This window comes from Botrytis cinerea, chromosome 13 (assembly GCF_000143535.2).
Source record: "Botrytis cinerea B05.10 chromosome 13, complete sequence".
Classification (NCBI taxonomy): Eukaryota; Fungi; Ascomycota; class Leotiomycetes; order Helotiales; family Sclerotiniaceae; genus Botrytis; species Botrytis cinerea.
In genome coordinates this window covers 1799128-1818167 of record NC_037322.1, presented here as the reverse complement: position 1 = coordinate 1818167, position 19040 = coordinate 1799128, and the positions used below count along the sequence as shown (strand labels likewise).

At 44.3% G+C, this 19040-nt stretch overlaps 4 protein-coding genes across 4 annotated transcripts; 2 read left to right on the top strand and 2 right to left on the bottom strand.

Moving 5' to 3' along the window:
* Positions 1-430: 430 nt before the first annotated feature.
* Positions 431-2649, bottom strand: BCIN_13g04860 (hypothetical protein). The gene is made up of 4 exons (XM_024696858.1): positions 2387-2649; positions 2075-2224; positions 1757-1975; positions 431-1708 (listed from the first exon to the last, which is right to left on the bottom strand). Exons 2-4 carry the CDS (start codon positions 2207-2209, stop codon positions 578-580), a joined length of 1485 nt encoding a protein of 494 aa, XP_024552671.1. The 5' UTR covers positions 2210-2224; positions 2387-2649; the 3' UTR covers positions 431-577.
* A 282-nt stretch (positions 2650-2931) lies between these two features.
* BCIN_13g04850 (hypothetical protein) lies at positions 2932-6283 on the bottom strand. The gene is made up of 3 exons (XM_024696857.1): positions 4414-6283; positions 4024-4292; positions 2932-3973 (listed from the first exon to the last, which is right to left on the bottom strand). Exons 1-3 carry the CDS (start codon positions 5296-5298, stop codon positions 3076-3078), a joined length of 2052 nt encoding a protein of 683 aa, XP_024552670.1. The 5' UTR covers positions 5299-6283; the 3' UTR covers positions 2932-3075.
* A 1427-nt stretch (positions 6284-7710) lies between these two features.
* On the top strand, positions 7711-11753 carry BCIN_13g04840 (hypothetical protein). The gene is made up of 3 exons (XM_001546991.2): positions 7711-8205; positions 8524-11115; positions 11171-11753. The coding sequence occupies exons 1-3, from the start codon at positions 8200-8202 to the stop codon at positions 11420-11422; spliced, it is 2850 nt and encodes a 949-aa protein (XP_001547041.2). The 5' UTR covers positions 7711-8199; the 3' UTR covers positions 11423-11753.
* A 334-nt stretch (positions 11754-12087) lies between these two features.
* Bchse1 lies at positions 12088-14957 on the top strand. The gene is made up of 6 exons (XM_024696856.1): positions 12088-12237; positions 12323-12483; positions 12541-13290; positions 13339-13411; positions 13472-13675; positions 13725-14957. Exons 1-6 carry the CDS (start codon positions 12198-12200, stop codon positions 14573-14575), a joined length of 2079 nt encoding a protein of 692 aa, XP_024552669.1. The 5' UTR covers positions 12088-12197; the 3' UTR covers positions 14576-14957.
* Positions 14958-19040: the final 4083 nt, after the last annotated feature.

Sequence of the window (19040 nt, the reverse complement as noted above, 5' to 3'; positions counted from 1 at the left end):
AAGGAGCACTTACCCTAACCAGACTCAATGAACGCACCTACCTAACGACATCTCTTTCGATCAGTCCTTTTCAGAAAGCCAGTCGAATATCCCTCAGATGTTGAAGCACGCACTCTCTCATCGATGCTTCCTTTCTCTAACCCCGCTGAACGGTGAGATTGCTCATAATTGCCATGCATGGACTCTTCACGTTTCTGTCAGAAATACCTACCTACTCACAGACATGGAGACAATTGAATGATCAGATCAAACAAAAAAACAAGAAACATCCATCCATTCACTGAACTCAAAGACAATATATACACCAGATTGCAGTGAAAATAAGGAACAAATCTTGATACCAATATACAAAACTAAACATTACCTCTGTTCATCCCTCCCCGCTGGATATAAGTCAAATGTTTCAACCGTCAATCAAACATCATCCAAATGCTCAAAAGAGCATATCATATTTGACAACTCAAGTACACGCTAACGCACTGCCTAAGTTTGCTTCTCTGTGCCAATTCGCTAAATCCCATCCTCCTCCCTTTCCCCTTGAATTACAATCTCCATGCACTCTCTCCTCTCTATCAGTTTAACCAGTTTTCTCTGGTACTGTCCCAGGTGCAAAATCAGTTGTATTTGTTGTCACAGGACTAGCGACTGTCTCCCCTCCCGTAATTGTTCCCCCAGTTTGAATCGATTCAGGTTGTTTTTCCGCAGGATAGCTCATGGAGCTTTGTTTTGAATCAGCTGGGGAGGTTGGACTCAATGGACCCATTGGACTGGTTGCTTCTGCTGGACCTGATCCCGCGACCGATCTGATTACTTCATACCATTTATTGGCATCCGCTGCCGAATGCGCTTTGAAGGCGATTTCAGAGGTACCAGATAATTTACTTCCTATTCCCTTGGAAACATCTTTTCCTTTAATATTGAACTTTTCGCCGCTGGTACTTCCAATTATAGCGTCGGGAAGATAGATGGATAACTCCGGAACGGGGTCTTTACGAATATTGTCGTTGTCTTTGAACTCATGGAGGAATTTGCTTGGAGTTACGACATAGTAGCCTGTAGTGTAACCAGCAAAACTCAACTTGTTTCTGCTTTTGCGTTCAAGAGAACCCTCGATAAGAGCCTGAGTGCTAGCGTGATTTTGGTTGGGGAAGCTGATCGCTTCCACTGAGCGGTCTGGGGCGTTGGGATCGACGAGCAAAGCTTGGTTACGGTTGACGAAGCCTTCCCACTCGAGATTTGCAGGGACTCCTTGGCAAGTGTTCAGTATATCTGAGAAGAATGTCTGTTCTTTTTGAGATTGGCTCGTAATTATCTGAGTGAAGCTCATCATGGTCTGTTGGATGATCTCAATAACATGAGCCTCAAATTGCGCAAAGTTATTTTGAACTTGGATAAGATCATGACGATTGGTGTTTTCCTCCAAAACTTGCTTGTGAAGTCGATGTAGGATACCTCGGTGAACGACATATGGATCTTCGGCCGACTTCATGGAAGCAGCGCTAGATTGGTAGTTCGCAGTCTGTGATCCCAAAAGCTCAATATGTTTTTGTGTGATATTTCTAGCCTTGTCGACTTCTTTCGCTCCCTTTGAAGCTCCAGAAAGTAACTCCTTAGATTTGTTTTTGATTTCCTTGTGTAGTCGATCGAGGATGGGGAGTACCGTGCCTTTCAGATTCTTCTCTGTTTCGAGGTGCGAATTTATTAAACCCTATCCAGTCAGCATTTGTGCAATAGCAAAACATCGCATGAAGCATACCTGAGTGTTCGCTCGCATGTTTTCGAACATGCCCGCCATGCCTCCTAATTCTTGCTGGAAATGGTGCCCCTCTTTCAAGGGGTTTGCGATAGTCTTCAAAACCTTCTCATATTCCTTTGATTGTTGTCTTTGTACCTTCTCTGTTGCTCCAATATAATCCTCGAGATACCCAACTGCATGTTTCCAAGCTCTTAATCTTTCTCCTAACAATTCTGAAGTCTGCGCGCGGAGATTCAATTAGCCACAAGCGATCTCTTATCCTCCCCCAACCCCGGTATTGGACCTTTTACAATCCTTACGGTTCGCGAAGATACTCACATCACTAGGATTCTCCAATGGTACTGCCTCTCCCTCATCCGTGCGATCTGTCAATGCACTGCTGGTCGAGAATGATCTCACTGGCAGATTCGCTGGCGCGGACCCAGGCGCACCTGCTACTTGTGATCCTGACATATTGGCGTGTAATGACTGTTTGCGCATCATCTTGTATTAGTTTTCTTCCTCCCGAAAAGGCAGCTTGTGCAGAAAATGAAGAGAGAATGGGAGATTGAAGCAAGAGGAGCGACGTATGGATAATATACAAAAAGATGCTATTCACTATCGCTCGCTCGCTCGCTGTACTCAACTTACCTCCTGGTCACTGAGTGGGGTCGTATTCAAATACGACCCTTGTTGTCGTTTGTCTTTCGGTAATCTTGAATCCTGGTTGCGGATGAAGACTTGGTGGAGTGTGCGGAGGCTAGGTAAATCAAATCTTATTGCTCAATTTAGAGGGATAAGATCCTCAAGTGATTCTAGAATGATATTCGATTTCGCGGTTGAAGAAGGTTGGTTATAATCATGAGGTTATTGATGAATGGATTGATGATGATGATGATGATGATGATGTACTCGAGCATTGTACTTATTTATGTTTCCCGCCTTAACCTCCCGTCTTCCCAACTTCCCACTAAAAGACCCCTTTACTTAGTTATGTCAACATACGTCATCACCCACCCTTTCAATATCTGATATTTGAAGATTAGTTGAAAATTAGTCTGATTCATGCGCTTTCACAAAAACCACTCAAATCACTCTTCGATGAAACAACGATATGTGAAAATTATGACGATCATTCATCTCAAGTAGATCAGATTACAAGACCCTGATTTTCCATTTTATGGACTCGGGGGCTATGACGAACAGGGACGTTTCAGATATTTCATAAAATTCATACTCACAGCCACGGTTTAGAATGCAAATCCAAAGATCGTATGCTCGAGCACACGAGCCTTAGTAGTGATGTGGTAAATAAATGTTAAAAGCTAGCGTATAGATCTTCAACGAACAACAATACTATGTTTCCCACCATTAGTCTCCAAAGCCACACCCCCATTCACAACCTTCAAGTCCCTCGACCCCTTGATCTCTTTTCCGTTCAAAACAATACTTGGCACCACCCCCGCCTTTCTTACTGGTAAAATCAATGACCCTGTAGTACCTTCCGGCACCGCAAAATCCAACGTGTATCCCGTCTTTGTAAGATTCCAAGCCGCTTGGAATTTTCCCAGTGTAGTCACAAATCCACCTTCTGCACTCGTCAAGTCTCCGAATTGTGGTGTTAATTTCCACGTTTTGCCTACGGGGCTAGTAACACTAAGTCCCAATACAAACTCTGTGAGGGCGGATGTAGGACCTGAAGACCAGCCATGTGCGTGAGATACATACGAGGTATCGTACATATAGCCTCTGCTTGATCGATATGCAAAGGTACCATTTTGGAGATAGCCTTCGATGACTGTGCTTTCGGTTCCATTGGGGTTGTTGAGATACCAACCCCAACATCGACGGATGAGATCGAGCGCACGGCTCGTTTCTCCAATTGTAAAGTGGGCTTGTATTTCGAAACTCGATATGAAGGGGGATATGTTTTCTGGAAGTTCGGGCGCGACAGCTCCGATTGGGGTCCAATTCTTGAGAAGATTGGTGGAAATAGTTTGGGCTGTAGAGGATGTTGGGGAAACAACTCCGAACAAAAGAGCCATGCTATTTGCGTCTTGAGGATGTAATGTAGTCGCTGTTGCATTGTCTTTGAAAGATCCATAAGATGAATCAAAGCAGTACTTGTTGACAGCTGTCTTAAGGGAAGCCGCATGACTGGTCCATGTCGCCGTCAAGTTGGTAGTATCACCAGCCCATTTGGCCAAATCAGCGCCAGTAAGAAGGGTTCGATAGAGACTGCGTATTTGTTAGCCAACCACCTGAGTCACATTGGTATCAAAACATACATCATTTGTGCTTCACTGTTATTGAAACCTTGCTGCCAGCGAGCCCAATCTCGAATTCCTGTGACCTCAAGAAGACCAGGAGCGCTGACTTTTCCATAAACATAGTTCATCGCCAATTGATACTTCGCCCAGTTTTGCAAGAGGAACGAAGTATCATTGGTGTAAAGGACGTAGTTGTAAGTTCCAATCATAGTCCACATATGATATGTATCAGAGCCCAGTTGTAGTAACGGTGGCCCTGCCTCTGGAAATGCGCCCGTCACATTGTTCTAAATTGAGTCAGCCCGGATCTTCGGTCGATGAAGCAGTTTCAAGATGGAAAGTGAGTTTGTAAAAGAAGGGCTTCCAACACTGAGCGGGAACAAAGATATCAACTAAATACTGACATACCTGGTAGTTGTACATGACCTGAAGTGCATTTTTGACACTGACGAGGTCACCAATACTGATAAATGTCGATGGCACGGCAATACCCATGTCACCAGGCCAAACAGCTCGGTCCCGCTTTGCTCCATCCACAATGATTGTATCACCCGGTCCCATAGTGCCATTGTTTGCCCAACCCACTTTGACCGTAGGGATTTGACGTCCAGTATTTACAGGAACTGCATTTGTTTGCAGCGTGTATGCACCAGAATACCAAATCTTGTTGAGCATTTCATCACTGCTGTGAAAGTATCCTTGGTATGCTTGTAAATTTGACCATGTTGGCTGGAACCCAATTTCAAGAACGATGCTGCTAATGTTGACATTCGTGGCACCATCGGTGATTAAGAACAAGGTCAAGTATCTGAAACCTCCACGAAGCGAAAGATCTGGCATGGTATATGTTCCTGCACCAGCTGATGTGAAATTTGCATAGATAGCGCCGTCTGGTCCTTTGAACCCTCCATTGGACGAGTCAGACCACTCCCCGATGTAATCCTTGGCTTCAGTGAATGCCAACCCGATTGCACCAGGTCCCGAGGAAGTGTATTTGAGAGTCACGAGTCCGCCCACCTCTTTACCAAAGTCGAGAGTATATTTCGAACCATTTCCAGAGAGTCCAATCGACCCCGAGAAGTTGGATAGAACAGCCCCGGTTGTTGCGGACAAGACGGATTTCGGAGATACCTGGCGGCTTGAAGGTGCATAGATATTTGCATCCCAAGGGCCCGGGAAGGCGGCTTCCAGAGGCCCACTGCAAGTCGTATTTTTCCAGCATGCTTGAGCAGAAACCAAATCTAAAGAAAGAGAAAGTGCGACAAGAGCAACCAAACGTTTGATTATAGCCATGATTTGAGAGCCGCACTCTGTATGAGCGCACGATGCTTCGTTGTCGATCGAATTCCAGCGGAAAGCCACGCCATTTGTACAATTTCAGGAACAATCACAAAGTCGCATCAGCGATTGATTCTCCAAAACTCGGTCAATGGATATACCGAGGTGAGTTTTTCCGACGCGGTTGAATTGTCGAGAATTGCAGGCTTCTGCAGATCATGAAGATGCGGGGAAAATAGAGTACTTGTGGGGTAAACACAAACCAGTTGTCGAACCCCATTTCGTTCTTCCTCTTTACCTACTGTTGGATATGGACTGTACTCCCATGGTTAACTGGGGATATGAAGCTGGCGAGCGACTGCATATACGCCAGCAAAGGATCATATATTGACCCGAATAGGCGACATGGCGTTGTCAGCGACAGGATACCCTAGGGGAAGCAGGAAGCAGGGTAGCATGCTCCCATGTCGAAAGGTATCAATGTCCATTCACATTCCGGAGAAAGAAAGTCAAAACGATTGATTGACTGTGAGTGGAAGGAAATTTCGTCTGATTGATTGATTGATTGATTGTGTAGGCCTGTCGGTATGTAGGTTTGCATGCATGCATGCATGTGTAGTCCCAAGATGTCTCACACTCTATAAAATCTATAAATCGTATTTCTCTCGATGAACTTTACCCTTTTTACGAGAGACCCTCATCTCTGAATACGTGGTGTGTCTTGAAATGAGGTGGTGAAGATCAGTTTCAGACATGCAAAAATGGAGTCAATGCGAACTCTCAACATTGTGGCTGTGAGGAAGGGAAATAGAGCTAATCGTACAGCAAATAACTTTATTGGGCGACCGTATTCTGGCACCGTTTTATCTATATGGATATGCACGATGAGAGAAGTGTGAAAAAAGGGCAATGTCGTTTGGGCGTTTGGGCGTTTTGATGGTTGAAAGCTTTCTTTTCTTTTCTCTTCTCTTCTCTTCGTTCGATTTGCTTTTTCCTTATCTTGTGACAGACAACGGCGGCGGCGGCGGCGGCGGAGGCGAAATGCGGACACGATGCGGATACGATGTGATACGATGTGATACGATGTGATACGATACGATACAATACATAGAAGAAATGGAAGAAGAACAAAAGATTCTAGATCGATAGAGCGACAAACCGTTGCCCACACACACACTTGCAGATGCCCCTGAGCCAGCCCATGTTCTATAATTAACCTTAGTCATGATTTCAAAGTCTTCCAAAAACTTCTTTTTCTTCCCTCACTACCTATGCACCCCGCAGAAGGAACACTTACAATGTGCACTCGAGGATATGTGTATCTGTATCAAATTCTACAAAATGCCGTGCGAAAAGCCTTTGAGGTGTCTGTACCTTCACGGCGAGTGTGTTGGAGAGAGAGACAACATTCGGAGGCTCAATGGATCATTTGAAATGACAACATCTTACATAACACACACAGTACCTATGTTCGGGAAGGTCAAGCTTCCGGTGCGTGCCCTCTCATTCCCCTGCCTCTTTTTCTTGGATTATCATGTGTCTGCGCCGCATGGCTAGCTCATCGCGGAAAGGATGTTTAAGAATCTCTCAATTGAAGGATGGCTCTAGGCGCTGGAGCAACCAACTAAGATAAGAACCCTGATTACCTGGTAAACAGCATCCCAAACGCGTCCGAGATGGAAATACAGTCAGATGCCAAATTCAGCCCTGGGCGAGGAGGTGGTGGGTGGGTGACACGAAAGAAGTCTTGGGAGATATACAAGAGAAAGCACAGCTGGTAGAGGAGGTGTTGATAGATATATATGTGTACCGTGGCCTTGAGCTTGATCACGTTACTGTGCAGTATGTACATGCCGTTTGCAGTATGTATGTACCGTGTGATTATACTCGTGATATCTAATGCTACAAGATCCATCAGTTATGTCATTTGTGTGGAAGACAATGGGCTTGTCTGGTGAGTGCAGCAACATGCATCAATATCAGGAACCCAGCAATCCAGGTTTGCCCAGGTAGTTCCCAGATGTTCATACGTTCGTTCATCATACGTTCATACATGGACTCGGACATTAGATCGTGTATCCCCTATTCGGATAGCCCCTATGTGACACTTTCGTCAAAGAGTGAATGTTCCAAGTATACATGTGTTTGCTGGACGTACCCAGGTAGGCATATATTGAAGGACCTGGTCTCTAGAATTTCCATTCTGCTCCCTCGTCTTCCTTTCCACAATGCATCATGTTGTGACGGTTGGTTGCTGCCATGCACACGAATGTTCTCAGCAAAGGAGGGCCAGATTCACGTCGATCTCTCGTTCGCTAGCCAAAGTTTACCATGTATTATCTGTATTGGCAAGGTTGCTCTCCTCGTAAATCCCATAAATATAAATAAAACCCAGGCAGAGCACCAAACCGCTCCATCACCCACGGCGGGTCACTGGTTACTGGTCACTGGTCGCTGGTGGACCCCCCCCAAAAAAACTCTCCCCCCAATCTATCCACTCACATGTCACTTTACTCACGACCACAATCCCCATTTGGTGCCAATTGCACAACTCGAATTAATTGAGATCCTTCCTATTTACCATCACCAGTATCCCCAAGCAACACTCACACCTACCCGCACCCTCACCCTCACCCTCACCCGCACTCTCTCACTTACACCCTCGATCATTACTGCACGCAACAACATTATGCCATCGCAACTCTTTTCTCCACCTGCACCCATTTGACATCCTTTTATTCATGTGCCCGCCGATGTATATTTATTAAGCTCTTTAATCCTCTCCAGTCTTGCCACACTAAATCCATAATCCATACAACTCCAGATGAGATCGCCGGTATCGTCAGTGATTCTATTAGGTGCTAGTTCTTCTATCTCAGCAAGGGAATTCTTGGAAGACCCGCATCACAACTCCCGATGAAGGTATGCACATCTCTATGGAATACTTGCTACGTTGTGCGACGCGACGTACATGGTGGGAAAGAAGCAGAATCTGAATACTATTTACGAGCTACGCTACCTACTACCTTGCCCAACCACTCCTCATGCTTGTCTGCTTGTCTGTTGGACATTCGAGTCGGGCCTCTCCCTCTCACTCTCTCACTCTCTCTTGATTCATTCCGGCTACACTCTCTTTCCTTGCTAGACCTCGATCCTTTCGCATAATACTTTCTGCAAAGATATCTCTCTTATTTGAAACCTGTTTCAATAAACTTTACTAACCTCTTTCCTCTTCAATAGACCTCTTCGAGACCTCGAGAACAACTTGGGGGGAGTTTTGCACCTAGACGGGATCCACGAATTTCTATCAACGATCCAAACCATCATGTAACGGAGGCTATTGGGGACATGTATGGGGATGATGACTATTCAAAACAAGATTCACGACCTCTAAGCTTTATGCCCTCCTCTTCCAGTGAGTCTATCGAAGAAATAACGAATTCATTTTACGACACAAACAGCAGCATTAGACCCAGACCAGTACCCTTAGCAAATGGAAACCACAAAGCGCATACATCACCAGCAATCATGCAAAGTCCCAGGAGTCCAACATTTGGAGATGGAGGTCCAATATCGCCATCTTTGTCCTTACGTGATCCTAATGCAGGAGGTACTGCAAATGCGGAGTTCCCGCTGAACGATATCGACTATGAATCCGGGCCAGCTGCTGTCGCACAAGAGCTAAGTAATTTGCAAGCGTTACGGCGAATGTCTATGGATGTGGGCAATACCAGTGATCCGGATCTGCCGTCGTTCCAAGGCGTGTCTTCAATGCCCACAGCAGCTCCAACAGGAAACGACAACGAGGACGATCCATCGCGACTTTTTTGGGTACCTGCCAGAGTCCACCCCGAGCTGGCACCCATGGAATTCAAAACCTTTCTGGAGAACCGTGTTCAATCAATAAAAAGACGATCTGGTGATCAAACTTCATTAACGGCTAATGGAGTCGATCAGAGTGGGTCGGGGGCAGGATTGAGGAGGAAGAAATCTATGTTGTCAAGGCAGATTGATAATTCGGGTGGTAAGGGAGCTATAGGGTACCAAGATGGGGCGGAACACTTAGAGAGGAAAAAGTCTTTATCGTCACATCACACGCCCGATATCAGAATCTCGGATCTTCAGGAATTGGACGAGCTGGTAAAGGATCCTTCAAAAGCAATGCAGAAATTGAATCTCGATACGGGAAGAGGTGAAGGTGTTCAAGGTGAAGATTTACCTATCTTACCCCAAGCGCCCGGGATTGGTCTAAGGAGGTCCACACACACGACATACAGGAGGGGAAGCTTGAGAAAGGGAGAGCGAGTTCCATTTTCAAAAAGGGCTGGCTCTATTCGAGCTGATACGGACGGAGGAGATTCACCAACGGCTTCGCCGATTGATGGGCGTCCATCTGCAGGCTACCCTCTTACACACACCCAATCGGAGCCTTCAGGTAACACGGATAATTTTTCGAGACCCAACAGAAGTGCACGGCGTATGCAGAACATCGAGCAGGTTCCACCGGTTCCTCCAATTCCGGGAAACGTTGCCAACGAAGTGCCTACACGATCTGATTCTCCAGCTTCAACATTACCTGCAGAGATATTACCCAACGCCAGTCAACAGCCTCCCTCCCCTGCTCAAGATGCAACTCGATCAAGGAGTACTAGTCATCCTCGAACGGATTCGCCAGTCCCACGTATAGTAGAGACACCACCTCCGGTAGAAGAAACTCCAGAGCCACAAGTGGGCAAGCAAACTCTCCAGTACCCCGAAAGAACATCTTCACAGACTACGCCAGTTTCACCGAAACAGCACGCTTCGCCAGCAATTCCTCAAGCGGCTCCTCAAGAGGCTCCTCAAGCAGCTCCCCAAGCGGCTCCTCAGTCTATTCCAGAACCTCCAGCGAGATCAGCCAAACGTCCGGTATTGGAGCGTCAAGGTTCTTCCGGTGGTGCCAGTCTCCCAAAGACATCAACAGCAAACGAAATGCCTCAACATCAGCAATCTTCTTCGCTTCCGGTGAACTCTTTGAGAACGGATACGCTCACTCACATTCCAACCTTTGATGATAAGAAGACCGACAAGAAAGGTAAAAAGGAGAGAGAGGAGGAAAACTCCGGGCCTCGGAAGACTAGTTGGGGTTGGTTTAAAGGGAGTGATGAAAAGGACAAGAAGGACAAGAAGAAAGATGATAAGAATAAAGCCAAGGTTTCATCGGAGAAAGTGCATGATAATGCTCGATTGGATGTTTTGCAATCCACCATGGAGACAACTACGAGAGGCCGGGAAAGTTTCTTAGTCGAGAGAGATAATGTTGATAATAAACTCGAAAATGAACGGAAGAAAGAAAGTAGTCGTAAAGCTGGCGGAGAGCCTAAAAAGGAGAAGGACGGCATCTTCTCGTCCCTTTTTGGTGGTGGAAAGAAGAAAGCCGATCGAGATTCAGGAGGCAAAAAAGGAAGTTCACTTCGCACTATTTCGCCGGAACCACCGCAGCGTATCTTGAAGCCAGACATTGATTACAACTGGACAAGATTTTCAATAATGGAAGAAAGGGCAATTTATCGCATGGCTCACATCAAATTGGCTAACCCTAAACGGGCATTATACAGTCAGGTTCTGCTTAGCAACTTCATGTATTCGTATTTGGCCAAGGTTCAACAAATGCATCCACATATGCAAGTACCTCAATCTGTACAACAGAAGAAGGCAGAGGCGGAGAGAAAGCAGAAGGAGCAAGAACAAAAATATCTAGAGCAACAAGAACAGTTGAGACAACAACAGCAGCAGCAGCAGCAGCAGCAGCAACAACAAGAGGGTGACCAATATCGTTACGATTACCACCAGGTATAATTTTATCAATTTTAGGAACTTGAGGATATATTAAACTGACACTTTATAGGGCATCACTCAATACGCTGAGCAATCCCAAAATCCCAACCATTCTGGTGAAGCTGTTAATTATGTTGACGACTCTCAAATATATGATTACGATCATCAAGGTGGCGAGTCCGAGCAGAACCACAATCGTCCACAATCTCGCACCGGTCAAAACAATAGTGAGAATGGTTATAATGATCAGAATCAGAAGTACTACGATTATGGGCGAACACAATCACATGATCAAGCAGCCGACGACGGTGAGATGTGGTAGCACAAGTAAGCTCTCTTGTTGTAGCAAAAATTATCTCGGGGGTCTCCTTTTATGCATATAACGATGGAGTACAGGCGCTGTTTCGTATCTGGATGGATGATTGTGGTATTGGGAAGGAAACTAATTGATTGGAAGCATAGCGCCGGGTTGTCTGTTGCGGTTTCCCTTGACATGGGATTCTTCAACCCCTTTTTTTTATGTCACAATCTGCTACACTTACAGACAGTAAGTGTGCAATTGTTTATATGTACAACAAGAAATTAGCTCTTGCCTCTATGAAAGCAAGTAGATTAGGTCCGGCTTCAATATCCAGAGCTTGGATGCTGATCCAAAACTTTGAATACTCTATTCTTTGAATGTATATTTACGTTGAACGTTGAGCAAATGCATATGCATACTGTGATCAAACCATGAGTTGAATATGTCCGGCTCGATGTTACAGCATCAAACTTCCACTTGATCGAAAGATTGCATTGTTTCCTTGGGTTATACCAACATTGAAGTTAAAATCACAATTTCTATTTTTAGCATCGCATTCTCCAATACATCGGATTCTGGTTTGATGCCTTATGCCTTGTGCGGCGTCGGAAAGCTTCCAGTGACGTTGATATGCTCGTGATACGCTACCACAGCACTTGTATATTTAGCGGGGCGCGGTCATCTAGGAACAAACCATCTACAACTCTTGCTTATTACCTACACCTTCATAACCACCAAATTCCCACGACATTTACTATTTCTTGAAACATTCAAGTAATATAGGAATTCGTATACAATGTTTCGCGCGCAACAAAATGCCTTTGACGAGGTCGTCGGTAAGTCACAGCTTGTGATTTCACTCGAATCCCCAGTTGCCTCGAATGAAGCCTTGAGCATGGTGCTAATTTATGGATGCTATAGCCAAGGCGACCGACGAGAACCTCACTTCGGAAAACTGGGAATACATTATGGATGTTTGCGACAAAGTAACCGGTGAAGATAGTGGTGCCAAAGATGCCGTTGCAAGCATGATAAAGAGGTTGGCGCATCGAAATGCCAACGTACAATTATATACTTTGGAGGTTCGTCATCGCGTGAGTCGGGATAGCTTTCAACAGATCTGACGTTTAATCATATAGCTTGCCAATGCTTTGAGTCAAAATTGCGGAGCGAAAATGCATAGAGAGCTGGCCTCGAGAGCATTCACGGATGCACTATTGAGACTGGCGAACGATAGAAACACACATCAACAAGTCAAGGCAAAGATTCTGGAACGAATGGCGGAATGGGCAGAAATGTTTAAAGACCCTGATTTGGGGATTATGAGTGATCAGTACCAACGCTTGAAGAGCCAGAATCCCAACTTACACCCACCTTCTGCCCCATCAAAGAATCGACTTACGGATTTGGATCGTCAGAAGGAAGAAGATGAATTACAGATGGCCTTAAAATTATCCATTCAAGATAAAAGTAGTCAGCCAAAACCTGCACAACCATCCAGTTCATCCGCAGGTCCGGCACAATCGCAACAAGCTGCACAGCCACAGCAAGTACCATCTGGGACTACCGCGGCTACTGTCTCGAGAGTTAGGGCACTTCATAATTTTCAACCTACAGATGCAGACGAGTTACAGTTTCGAAAGGGTGACATCATTACAGTTGTAGGATCAGTATACAAGGATTGGTGGAGGGGCTCTTTACGAGGAAAGACGGGTATTTTCCCATTGAATTATGTCGAGAAATTGGTCGATCCCACGCCAGAAGAACTTCAAAGAGAAGCGCAAATGGAGGCCGAGGTTTTTGCGGAAATCAAGAATGTCGAGAAGTTACTTACATTATTGAGTACTTCATCATCTCAATTAGATGCCCGTGATAATGAGGAGATTACAGTAGGTTTTCAATATCCGTATTTTCGAGCCATTTGCTGACATACTTAGAAACTTTACCATTCTACTCTCGCAATTAGGCCAAAGCTTATTGAGCTTATTGGAAAGTACTCTCAAAGAAAAGGTAAGAGTAGCATATTCGTCAAACAATACAGCTCATGATCAGCTCACTAACATACATTAGACGATTTCACACAACTCAATGAGAGATTCATTAAATCATGTCGTGATTATGAAAGCTTACTTGATGCTTCCATGACACAGGCACAACCTTATCAGTATGGTCGTCCTGGGCAAGTACCTCAAGGTCCACAGAGTTATGGGTACCCTCCTCAAGCCGCAAGACCACAACAAGAGCCCCAGAGATATTATACACCATCTCAGTCAGGTGAGTGAGCTCAAATATTAATAAATATTGATATACTAATTCTATGCAGAACCACCATATCAGCCGCAACCATCTCCATCTAACGGTTATCCTCCTCAGCGTAATGGACCAGCCCCTTTTTACGTTGTAGCTCCAGGTCAACAACCTCCTCAATCAGACAGTCACCAGCCATATCCTAGTCAACAACCTCCACAATCAGAGAGCCATCAACAATATCCTGGTCAACAGCCTCCACAGTCAGAGAGTCATCAACCATATCCCAGCCAACAACCTCCGCAATCAGAGAGTTATCTACCATACCCCGGTCAGCAACCCCCACAATCAGAGAGCCAACAGCCATACCCTCAAAGAGATCCTACCCCTCGTATTCCATCAGGCTCACAACCGCCTCCACTTGAAACTAGCAGTCCTCCTCCCACGCAATACCCAACTCAACAACCACAAACTGGTCATCGCCCCCAAAGTACATATTCTAATCCACAAGAGCTTGCAACTTCTGTCTATGATTCTCCAGTTCAACAACAAAACCCTCATCCATATACTGCATGGGCCGAAACAGACCCATATTCAGCCACGCCAGCCCCAACTCAACAACCTCAACCACCTCATCAATATAATGCTTATAACCCTTCTCAACAACCATCACAACCTCCTCAGCCATCTTATGAACCACCAGCGCCTCCTGGTTCTTTGCCGAGTCCAGTTCAGGGGAGCCCATATCCGGTGTTAGGGGATGCGAGATCAACGTTGCCTAGCCAGGGGCAATACAAGGCGTACCAAAGACCGGACAGTAGTGATAGTAATCAGGGACCAAGTCAGGGGCTGGCTAATGCGCCTAGTGCGCCACCAGGTGGTGCGTCCAATCCGGCGGATTTTTATAGGCAAAATGCTGCTTACTAGTTTGGATGTTAGGATATATGTTAAAAGGGGGATGAGAAATCATTGCGAGGATGAATCAGATAGCTTCAAGAATTTAATGTGGATGGATCTTAGCGAAGAGAGGTAGGGGGTTAAATGTTAAGTTCGAGGATTGAGGGAAGGGGCAATGGAATTATGGAGAAGTGCACAGAGGGACAATACGTATGGACGGACGGAAGGATGGATGAGTGGATCGATGAATAGTCAATAGTATAGGCATTGATTTCTATGAAAAGAATGGCATTGGAGGGTAGGGAAGGAGGGGAATAGAATGGATTCAAATATGATAGAAAATGAAATCGAGGCAGTTGGCAGTTGTCAGAGGTTGAGGGTTGGTAGTTGGTAATTACTAATTGAATATCCAGACTGAAGTTTATTATCTACTTCTGCGCTTTTGTGATTGTGCTTGTGCTTGTGTTATACTGAAATGTTTTGATATTTGATGTTTGATATGGTTTGTTGATTGGTTGGTTGGGTAATAATATGGATATGGATATAGATATAGATATAGGTACAGATATGATATAAATAGATATCATATCATATAGATGTGATGAAATCGAAGCGAATGGAAAGGGATGGGGTGAGAAGAGAAGAGAAGATGTAGGGACTGAATGGTAAATTTGTTGGGTTTTGGAATATGAATGGGATGAGATGGGATTGAATAGGATGAAATAGAATAGAATACAAAAAAAAAGAAAAGAAAAAAAGGAGGTATGGGTGAGGTGAGGTGAGGTGAGGTGAGTAGAAGAGAATAGAATAGAATCGATAGATAGATAGATGGATAAATCAAAAGAATGAATAAGTATCATAAATTAAATCTTATTTGATGATATATATATTATTATTATTATTATTATTATTATTTTTTTTTTTTTTTTCTCACTTTTTTTTGGATTGTGATTGTGATTGTGATTGTAGTTTTTGAAGAATGAGATTGGGGAAATGGTGCTGTTTGGTTTGGTTTGATTGGATGGGTTTGGATGGGATGGGATAATTTTGAGGAGAGAGGAGAGAGGTATGGGGGATGGGGGATGGGAGATTTTCTTATATTATAATGTTTTTGGATTGCTTTGGTTTATTGTTGGGGAGTGAGTGGTGGGTAAGTAATATTGAGTGAGTGAGTAAGTGAGTGGGTGGATAGGTAGGTGAGGTGAGTAGGTAAGTGAGTGAGTGAGTGAGTTAGTGATGAATATATTTGAATTTAGAGGTAAAGATAGAGTTGGAGTTGAAGAGAAAGGGAAGATAAGAGTATAAGAGCTGATTTCGTTGTCGTAGGTGGGTAGATGAGTAGATGGATTAGAAGTATTTGGTAAAATGGGATGGGAATTTTGGTTGTAGAGGTTTTAGCTTTATTTGGCGAGTGTCTTTTTTTTTTTTTTTGTTATAAGGGATAGAGAGATGGATGGCTGGATGGCTGGATGGATTAGATAGATAGATATAAATGAGATGAGATGAGATGAGAGGAGAGGAGAGGAGGAAGATGGATTGGATTATACTGTGCTGTATTATACAGTGTTAGAGTAAAGTAGATAAAATCGTTTTGAAGTGAAAAGGAGAAAATGCTAGATAGTGAGTATCCGGGATGTATAGTATATAAAAGGAATACTGTCTATATGCATGTGAGGCGTGCTCGAGTATGTGTATGTATGTATGTATTTCGCTAACTGGTTGAAGACTGTGAAGATTTGTAGGATGGAGAGTTTTGCTAGAGGTTTTGGAAAGGGAAAAATGGACGTGGGAATTTGGTGTGAGAGGGTTGGGACGGGGATTAGATTGTAGGTTGTAGGTTGTAGGTATGAATGGGAATTAGGGAGTGGAAAATCTGAGGAGTGGAATGGGATGTAGCGAATTTGCGGATTAGTTGTATGAATTGTGTGTATGGAGTGAAGGAATTTGAGCTCGAGGGGGATAAGTAAGTAAGGAAAGAGGAGATATCTAGCTCTATATGTATATCTATACTCATGTTAGTTTGTATCTTGAATAAATTGTACTACTTTATATCTGGTAGGTATAGAATGCATGTTTGCATGTTTGCATTCAGCATTCGGCAGAGAAACGTATCGAGGACTCGATAAGTAAGAGACTATCTGAGTGAAGATATACTCATCGGCTACTTTTATGTATTCTGCAGATCGCTCTAGTAACCACTGCGGATGGCTGGATGACTATGGAGATTAATGGCTGGGTTTCAATGGAGCGGATTGTGAGTTTGCGAGGTTGTGATGTTTGATAGTTTGGGTTTGGACTGGTGAGTGAGGATTGGGATTGGGATTGAGGGTTAGATGTCGAGATTGAGGGTTGGATTTCGAGACTGGATGGGCTTGTGAAAACTTTCGTTCGGAGAGGAGAGGAGAAGAGGAGTGTTTTGAGGAGTCTGTTGTGTGTGGATTTGATGCTAGGTATTTGTCTTGATCTGTTGATGTTCGATGATCTGTTTTGTATTGATGAGATAGACAGTGATTCGAATATGGTGTGAAAGAGATTAGCTGGACTTTTTTTGATCATATCAACTGGATTAGCCCGCTAGATATCAATCTTGAGGTCGAGTATCTTCCTGATCTGTCGGACACATCACTTACCAACCTTCACATCTAGAGTTTGATATACTTTAAGTAAATAGTGATATTCCGTAGTTTTTCAGATTCCAACACAATCTAATTAGATGTTTCTTGTAGCAACTCTCTCCCAAACGCATGTATGTTCGTTCTCTTCTTTTCACAGTACTTCGTAGCTAGAATATCACGTGAATATATACCTATCCCAGTCCACATGCCTCGGCTGTACCGATCCAGAGTACAGAGTAGGATCTGATATTTGTCCTCCTGCAGGCTTGTGGATATCTAGGTCAATAATTCGAGTAATAACGGCAAAGGATTCCGAACCTAGTCGGCTGATACATCCATCCGTCCATTGAAATCTGGAGACCCCAAATCCCCAAATCCCATCACTTTGATAATTTGATATTTGTACGTGCGTACGGAGAATCCATCCTGGAAAAAGAAGTCAAATGTGTATATCAAAGCCCAAAGTCTCAGCAACTGATCTAATTGTTGGGAGGCAAAATTGCAAATGCGGCGAAGACGGGTATTTTTTATCTAATACGAAATCGTCGACGGAGCTTGTGATGAGAAATCTTAACCATATTCGGCTTCCCAAGCTCTGAGTCTGGATTATCGACAAGCAGAAAATCCCGAGAATATGGTTTCCCCAATTTGAAAATTCTGCTTGGGTCGAAGAATATATTGGTTGGAAATTTGATGGATGCATAGATGTGGATGTCGGGATGGGACTCTTGAATCGAGATTAGGCTTTGCGGCCAAGGCGAGAGGTGCACCGGCTGCGCCGCAGATGGTGTGTTGGTTGGGGATCTGTAATGAAGGTTGTCGTGTGCTGGAGCAGTTCTGTTGGGGTTGAAAAGGCGGCTTATTTGTCCAAGGGAGAAAATAGTATTGCAATGTTGTTGCGTTGTCGATCGATGTGTTGAAGTAGGTTTAATGGTGGTGAATTCTAGAAGCATGTCGCGCATGTAGCATGCATTGTCCTACAAACTAGAGCACTTGCTACCAGAAAATCCCTCCTGTCTCTCAAAAACATAGTTTCCCCAGATTAGCACTAGTAGGCGGCAATATTACCAATGATTGGTCGACCTCACGAAATGCAGACACAACTCACATAAAAGTACAACTCATGACATTCACGTGATATCACAACTATGCTAACATTTTCCGTCTAAAATATCACGCAATGTCTCATTGTACAAACTGGCACTGCAACGCTCCAAGGAAATCCATCGCTTCAACGCCACCGAAATATTAACGAAACCCCAAAGAAGACAGACGAGGAAAAGCAGAGAGCGGGACCGAATAATGATCTATCACAGACCACCACCAGGAACCCGTTTTAACCAGAAGGGTGATTATTCTATTTGAAACTTTAAATCCCTTGTCGTGGGATGGGATATTCATTCGTGGAAAAGGGTATTAAGCATTGCTTGGTATACAGGTGACAAGCGGATACCAAAAGGCCAATCTCGCCAAAAATCAGCTCGATTGCCATGTCAGGCGTTGTCAGTCTATTCCTTTTCTGGAACACGGGGTAGTTACTCCGCAAATGACTTTCCTGTACTAGGAAACATCTCTTCGAATCAGCAGTTCTGATACTTCTCAAGGGTTGACTCTTTTTTGCCTCCTCACGGCCAGCCGACAATGGGATGAGATTCATACGTGCAAACGAAAGGACCAAGGATCCGAAGTCCTTGTGAATGCTATGAAAAGTATACTTGCATAATGTGCAACCCCAGACCCCACAAAGTTGTATGGCATATTTTTATTGGAGAAGAAAAGCACACCAGGAATGCCTGCCCGCAAATCCGGGGTTGGAGGATAGATTGGTTCCAAATATTATTTAGCGCTCCGCTATTGAGAGTATGCTTATGGCTGTACGA